Raw genomic sequence first — 8291 nt, 5'->3', positions numbered from 1 at the left:
GTCCAATAGCATTGTTCGTTCCCGGAGCACTGCTGTACCCCCGCCCAATGCGCACCGAGCAGGAGGGCGGGACCCCACGAGACCCCTGCCAACCGCGAAGCCCCGCGTGCGGGCGGGGCCGCGCTGAGCCGGGCGCACGGAGGGGGCGGGGCCACCCTCTGCCCGGAGGGCGTGGCCTCAGCCGAGCGGGACCAATCCGGCGGGGCGAGGGGCGGGGCGGGCGCTGCCCCGCCCAATGGCGGAGGGCGAGGGGCGGGGCGCGGCGCGGGGGCTCGGCGGGCGGGCGGCGGGCGTTCGGTTGCTGAGCAGCGCGCGCAGGCGGGGGAGGGGCCGGGGGCGCCGCGCGCCGGGGCCGGGGCGATGTGAGCGGGCGGCGGGCCCGGTGCGCGTCCCCCGCCTCCGCCAGCGCCTCTCGGCCGCTGCCTGCCGCCGCCGCGGGCCGGGCCCCGCGTTATGTCGTGAGCCCGGGTTGCGGCGCCGCCGCCGCCGGGGCCGCCGATGGGGCTGCTCAGGATCATGGTGCCGCCCAAGCTGCAGCTGCTGGCCGTGCTGGCCTTCGGCGTGGCCGTGCTCTTCCTGGAGAACCAGATCCAGAAGCTGGAGGAGTCCCGCGGAAAGCTGGGTGAGCGGCACCGGGACGGCACCGGCACGGCGGGCGGGGAGGCCCCGGCCTTTCCCTGGGGCCCCGGGGCCCCGCGGGCGCTGAGCCGCCGCTGAGGGCGCGGGGTGAGGCCGGGGCCGCCGGCACGGGGTCGCTGCGCCCCGGAGGGTCCCGCGGTGCGGGCACGCAGCCGCTGGAGGCGCGGGGCAGCGGCAGCCCGGTGTGCCCCCCGGCCGGGCTCCTCTGAGGCACCCGCACTGCCAGCGCCCCGAGGGAAGCGGCGGTTCCAGCCGGGAGCGGGTCTGGGCACCGTGCGGCCCCTAACACCCGGCCCCTCGCACGGCCGGCCCGCGGAACCGAGCGTCAGATGGGGGCGAGTGCCGCCGGGCTGCCGCCTCTCAGCCTGCCCTGCCCGGCCTGAGCAGCAGTGGGGTGTTAGGGGCTGGCACGGACCCTGCCAGCGGCACCGGCTGACCTGCCTGAGCTCCGGGTGCTCGTGCTGTGCGCGTCTGCCACCCGAAATCACGTAGCGATTGTCACCGAGGCGTAACCCCGGTCATTGTAAACGAAAATTTGGAGAGTGGAAGAAATCAGCAGGCAGTTTCAAGCAGGTGGAGGTGCTCAGGGTTCAGGGGTGTTTGGTACCCACCCGCTTTAAGCGCGTTGGCGCCCGCAACTTCAGAGCCTCCATTACTGGCAGCGTGTGGTACTTTAGGAGAATCCAGCGCCTGGCGTTGAAGGGATCAACATAATGCAACCTGAGAATAGAGCTTTTTGCTGGAGAGACTTCCTCCTTAACATACATGCAATGGATGTAAGTTGCATATCTAGAGGATTAAAAAGACAGAGCTTGGGCTATGGTGGTGCAAGCATCTAATTACTGTGTTCTGCTGATTTCATTTTGTGAGGAAAAGGGAAAACTATTGTAAAGTATCCATTAAAAGTACGATGGAAAGATTTGCTTTGTGAGCAACTTACCAGTGATCCTCTAAAACCTAAGGGGGGCAAAAAGGGCTTTCAGCAGCAGCTTTGAACTTTGGTTCTGTTTCTGAACTTGAGTGTATGCTTTGTTAAAGAGTGTCTGGTTGGCTGAATGTCTCCCTTTTTTATCTGGTGTATATTTTAAGACTAGCAAATGCTAGTGTTTCACTGTAGAAATCACTTGACTGTGTCTGTGACATTACCACAGAGCTGTAGTATGGCGAATGGCTTCCTCTGAGCCAAGCTCGTGGCTGGCCCGAGGGGCCTGTGCTGCTGTCCTTCCCCCTGCCCGCCTAAGGAGCGATTGCAGCCATGTGAGAAGCACAAGGGCACGGCGATGGAACAGAGGGGCTCTGGCCTCTGGGCTGTGTGTCAGCAGGCTCTTCGTATGCTACATGCATGTATTAATGTCAGGTGATAAGCTGTCATCCCGAAAAGAAGTAAGGAGTACTTACTATGCTGTGAGTAGGAGAGCAGAGTTACTTCAGATTTTATAGCAGATAAACTAATTCTGCAATTTGTCAGTAGTTCTAGTAGTAAGCATTCAGTCGTATGTTCTGATAGAGTTTTTTCCAATGTCTTCACAAAAGGGTGACTCCTGGTTCTGTACTGGTGCACAGAGTTGGTATCTGTGCACCATGTTGGTATCCTGCCTGCAACAAGAAATTGAGTGTGTTTCGGGGGAAGAAAGTAAGGGAACCTCTTTCTTCCCGTAAGTGCGATTCCTTTATATAGAGAGAATTCAGTCACCCTGGGAATTTTTTCTTTTTAAGTTGGGAAGTTTAAGAGAGAGAAGCAAATGACCATCACAAATGCTTATGTTGCATTTATCTCTCCAATAAAATTGTGATCCTAATACTGTTTTAAAACGTATTTGTAAAACCCATGTGCTTCTTCATCATATGAATGATAACTATCAGAAATGAAGAATATCAAAATATTCATTAGCTCTGCAGCTTTTGGACTTCTTAAGCTCTTTACAAGTAGCCTGCAGTGGTGAGATCGCAAACACAGCCCTGTCACAACCCTATTCCAGGTATATATTTGGTGAGATTTGTACCTAAGGCTATAAATCTTTCATTTCATTTTGTTTTCAAGTTTACACATTAAGGGCAGCTAAACTGGCAGCTGCTGCAGACCAAGCCGTCAGAACTGCAGTGGTTTTGTTTAAGCCTAGTGTATAGACTTGCCCATTAGCTATACGACCACGTAGCCCTAACAGGGAACATCGCACGTGGAAGGCAGATGTTGAGGATTGCACGACCATTCATGGAACCGGGGTGTTGTGTAACCATACCCTTTGGTTTTTGAAAGCCTGGCAGGGGCAGCTACACCTATGTATACCCATGGATCTAGTATTGAACACGTGCCGGGCTGTCTCCTGTGTTGCCATTAGTGTTTGTGGCGAGTTGAATCATAAAAGCGACCCAGCCATCTCCTCTCTTCCCTGCCCAAGAGCCTCTGATGTGGCAGAGGGGAGAAGGAATCAAAGAGGGAAGTTGGTGCCTGTCCCAGTTCTATTAAACATGGTGTATTCCACAATGGCAGGTACTGGAAGTGTTTTGGTGTTGGAATGAGGGTTGGGGGAAGAGAGTGCCTTCTTGAGGGACTGTCTGTAGGGCTGCTCAGCCAAGGCGAGCATAGCTGACCACAGAGGGTGACCGCTGTGCAATGGAAATGAAATAATACTGCTGTCTTCTAGCTGTTTAGTTATACTTATGTATTGGATTTAAAGAACAGACTTGGTCTGAGCAACATACGGATTGATTGACTATTATGTTTCAGATTATTCCTTCAGACCATGCTGAAATGCTGGTCAGCTGTACAGTTGGGAGTATTTCTTCTGCTAGGTGCTAAACAAACTTCAGGCTCATCACATCTGATAATTTAACACCTTGCATTCAGTATATCTAAGTCTGTCATTTGGAGGAAATTTTGTACTAATTTGGGATTAATTTCTTGTTCTTCTTGTAAGTGCATGAATAATTTGAAAGGCTAAGGCTCTTTCTCTAAGCCAAGGGAAATAAATGTAATTGGTGATTAATTGATTGCCAGGTTGCATTAGTTTTTTCTTTCATCCATTACTTAGCACCTGTGGCTCTACTGGGTAGTATTGTTCTGAGCACCGTGCAGGTACGTAATGAACCACTGTTCCTTTGCAGTTAAATGGTTTAACTTCTCAGCAGTTAAATCTTATGCTTTCTAGCAATATAAGAGTGTGTACTGTTTTGGGATGTTGAAATAATGGGCTTTTTTCACTTAATTTGGAAAAAATGTACTGTCAGTATGCTTGCCAGTTGTGTGTGCTTGGAAAATCACCTGGAAAATTTTGTAAATTGTCCCTTATAATATAGCATGTGTGCTTGTTAGTGTATTGTTTATACTTGAACCTCATTTTTAGAAGTTGTTAATGATTGTTGGTAGTTTTGGCTATGCACAGCTATGCAAATAGTTTCCTAGCATTTCTTTTAAATATAGATCTGTTGCCCAATAGTTATTGTTTTATTCTGAGTAGCCTGAGGCACTCTTTCAGAAGCTGTTTTCATGTGTAGTATTTCCAGAAATAAGAGTGTTAATGCTGCTTTCTCCAGGCAGCGAAAGGTTCTTGCACCTTGCCTTGCCAGTGTCCTCATCCTTTTGCGTTTGCCCCCTTGCTGTTCCCTTTCACCATTCCCCCTTTCATTCAGACATTTCCAGAATGTCTTACCCCACTCCCATGCTATGCTTGTACACCCTGTTGAAAGAAGTGTAGAAAAGAAATTGTATAAATGTTGTATTTATTTTGTTTGTTATTTGTATGCTATTTTATATTTCCTTATTTTACTGGGAACGAGTATTGCAGCTGCTGCTGTTCTTTTTCTGTGAGATGGGTGATGTCTGAATTCTGACTAATTCAGCGCATGTTCTCCAGCACGTACCAAGACGGTTCAGACTTGCTAATAGGCTTTGAGGCTTGATCTCACCCCTTTCTGCTGGCACTCTGATATCCCTGTTTCTGGCAGAGAAAATAAGAGAGGCACAGTTGGGTTTTCTTTTTTTCTTTCTCCTTTCCTGTCGAGCTGCACACGAGGAACTTTCATATTGTTGCACTTGGTTTGCAGGCCTCATACTTTTAGAGGAAAAGGAGTTAGTGATGTGATGAGAGCTGTCTTTGCTTCTAATAACTCTTTGCAACAGCACCTGCTGTCTGTCCAGGGAATAGTTCTGTTAAAGATATTTTGAGGGCAGTTCTGAGAAATTAAGTGGGCCTGAGAAACAAGATAAAACACGCAGCTCCGGTCACTCCTGCCACGTAGCGCAGGGGATGAGGCAATCACCAGATAAGGCACGGCCTCTTTCTAGGCTCTCCATTGGAAAGGGTCAGATTTGGGCCAGTACATGTCTGTGTAAGCTACTTCTTAATGTACCAAGCTGTAGAAGAGCAAAAAGACCCGTAATACCATCTTCAAAGGAAATCCTGGGAAAGAGCTATGACTACAGCCTGGGATAGAAAGGGCTCGTTGGACAGCCAAAGAAGTGCAAGCACTGTGCTCTTTGAGTTAACACAGTGCTGTGGATTCGGTAACAGCAGCTGCGAAGTAGGGAATTGGTTAAAGGCTAAGAAACTCAAGAAAGAGTCTTTAAAGGATTTTAAATCCTGCTCTTCCACGTGATTGTTTTCCCATGTAGAAAGGGAGATTGGGTTGTTTGATGTACCTTGCTGGTTTCAGCGGTGTGCTTGGCACTGGGCATGTAAAAGTGGTAGCAACTACTGGAAATCAGAAAAAGTCATTTTTAATGACTGTATTTACTCTGTGATAAAGCACCTAAAAGAATGGTATTATGGTATAATGCTATGTCAGTGCTGCTTTTGTTTTTATTGTCCATTTTCTACTTCTGATCATGGAGGAAGTAGCTAAAATTTTCATATCTGCAACGTACCTTTGTAATTGCATGATTGGAAGGAACTCTTTCTTATTATTTTAGTTCTGGCTGGAGCTTATCATTAAATGAACTGTCTTAAAGCAAAGCAAAACCCAAACAAATACCAGAGAAACAAAACCCCAAGTACTTCACTAAATTAAAATCGACTCATCATATATCTTGTATGTATGTATATTTACACAAATGTGCAGACATATATATATATGCATGTATGTATGTTAACAAAAAATACACCCCAAACATCTCTTCTTAAATTACTTAAACTCGTGAATTAGCATAACAGGTTAAACTGTCCTCTCCAGTTTATCATGTACATCTGAAGTGAAGTCTTAGGATTTCTTTTTCTTCCTTAATTCAGAAAAGTGACATATTTGCAGATGGATTATTCCTTTTTTTTTTTTTTTTTTTTTTTTTTTTTTCCCCCTGCGCAGCTTTGTATAGCCCCTGGCTGTTGCAGTTAGGGATGTTTGAGATGCTCATGAACAAATCATTTCCATACCTACACACTGGCGGCCGTGAGTCACCACTCATGTTAGCTATTCTGTCCAGACTTACCCCGTGTTCTAGGAATGAATGGCTTTCCTGAAATTCTTGCTTCTCTTCAGGAAATAGATGGCTTTTGCATATGGAGTATTTAATTGGGTCAAAATACCGCCTTTTTATGGAATGGTGTGCAATCTATAGCTGTCATTTATCTGAAGTGTATTTAAACCTTTTCAAAGCAGTATTAAAATAGTGGTGCTTTGTTTGAAATGTGATGCCATTTGTCTGCTTATACATTTTAAATACAGACCTAGCAAGCATGATGAAAGAGCTATATAGAAAAATAGCTGAACTGCTGCGTGTATTTGCATTATTTTTTTTTTCAACCAGACATAAAAGATAAGCCTTAGTGAAAGGAGTCAATGTTGAGAGGCATCTGAAACGTGGCCAGCTGGCTGCAACCTTTTGTAAATACGTACAGACTTAAGTGCAGTCTGTCCTGGTGGCTGGCTGGGTGGCGGGCAGGCAGTATCTCATTCAAACCCAGCTTTGCGTGAGGCTCAAGCCAGCCAAATCTGTTGGGTTCAACCCAACCACTCCCCTAAAATCTGTGGGTTTGGGGAGAAGGAGCTTGAGAAAAGCGGCATTGAGAGCAACCTTGGGTCTCCTCGGGCAGAGAGGCCAGCCTGCTCCCTCCCTGGGACTGGGTTGCTCAGTTCTCCCTGCAGCCTCGACTCCTCTGCTCTACCTGGGTAGTTGCAGAGAGCTGTGGTGCCCCGTTTGGCATTCCGGGCAGTAGCTGCCTCGACTAAAAATGCTGCCAGTGCAGGTTGCAGTTGGCATGCCCAGGCACTCTGCTAAAGGTAGAAATTCTCAGTGTTTGCTGAAGCATTCAGGTGGGACGTACATGTGTGTTTCTGTGTCAGGAGCGTGCTGTCAGGACATCGGTGTCACTGCAGGTCGTGCCCTTGAGTGTCAGAGTCTGGCTTCGCATTTGGTATCTGTGTGTTCCCCAGGAGTGCCTTAATTGCTACGCTTTATCTTATGGCTATAAATTAAGAGCATGTTATTGCCAGAGAGGTATTGTTTACAGATGTGTCTGCAGGAAGCTGAACTACATTTGTGTCTTTTTTTTATTGTCTCTGGTGTTCCGTGAATTAGCATTGTCCTTACTTCACAATATCCCTGTGTCATTGTGGCTCCAGTAACGTTACTGCTATAATTATTATTCAAGCATTCTCATAGTGATAAAATTCATCATGAGTAGCTGGGAGTTTAGGGCAGTCAGAGAATTAATAAGATAATTAAATTACAAAAAGTATTTGCAAAGAAGCTATTTATCACTTGGGCCCAGTCTTTATCTGCCTCCTCTAAGTCCATTCTCTCTGTGTATGTGGTTGGAGTTGAAAATGACAGACAGCTGACATCCAATTTTTTGTCAACTTGCTGTTTAATTCTGCATACTAATTTGTGTTGAAACATATGTAAAACTTAAGTGCTGTTTTGATAAAACAGCTTTTGATGATTTTGAAGTGTTTATGCAAACCTTGTGCATAATTGCTGTAAAACTGTAAAGAGTGTGGGGATCGGATCTTAGGTTCCTTAAATTAAAATGCATGTCTTCCCCATTTACTTCTCTAGTATTTTTTCTCTCAAAATATTTCATTTTTTCTACTTTATATATCTACACAGAGAGGTATGTGTAGATATATGTAACACAAACAAGTGAGAGTAAGGAATATATATATTAATTACAATAAATACATATACACTGCCTAAGAAATACGTATTTATTGTCTCATGTCGTGGTATCGGACTGATCTTTAGAAGACAACAGATTGAAAGTCAGTACTATTTCACTTCATGTTGAAAAGCTCCAAAAAGGGTGAGAGCATAAAGAAACTTGGAGGTATGAACAACTGAACAGAGGTGATGCTTGTTGCTGTGATCTTCTGAAAAGTGGACAGGGAAATACAGCTAATGGAATTGTAATTTTTTTTTTCTCCTGAACCTTGTACCTGGGTATCATTGCATTTTCAGTGTTTCTATTATCTTCTTTTCTGGATACGCTGTTGTTGAACATATTCAGAAAGACTGCAAAAATAGCATATCTGCTTTTACTTTGAAATATTTGTGTTTCTGTACATGGATTCTGTGGGTGCTTTGAAGGAGACTTTGCAATAGTAGAAGTCTGTTTCTGCAGTATGTGGTATTTGCAATGTGTTGTAATATAGAAAACATTAACCATCAATTGATTGTAGTGGACTGGAATTGGTTATGACCAGGGGCAAATAATTCGTGT

General features: G+C 46.2%; 1 protein-coding gene across 1 annotated transcript in view; it reads left to right on the top strand.

Annotated features, from left to right (window-relative positions):
• Window positions 1–279: 279 nt before the first annotated feature.
• Window positions 280–8291, top strand: part of HS2ST1 (heparan sulfate 2-O-sulfotransferase 1) — an 85428-nt gene continuing 77416 nt past the window's right edge. The window contains exon 1 of the mRNA XM_082766209.1: window positions 280–622. Within this exon, the coding sequence (XP_082622335.1) occupies window positions 499–622 (124 nt within the window). The 5' untranslated portion in view covers window positions 280–498. The remainder of the gene's footprint in view (window positions 623–8291) is intronic.

This window comes from Aythya marila (assembly GCF_965140915.1).
Source record: "Aythya marila genome assembly, chromosome: 8".
NCBI lineage: Eukaryota > Metazoa > Chordata > Aves > Anseriformes > Anatidae > Aythya > Aythya marila.
Note: the sequence above shows the minus strand (reverse complement) of the source record. Positions and strands in the feature narration are given on the sequence as shown.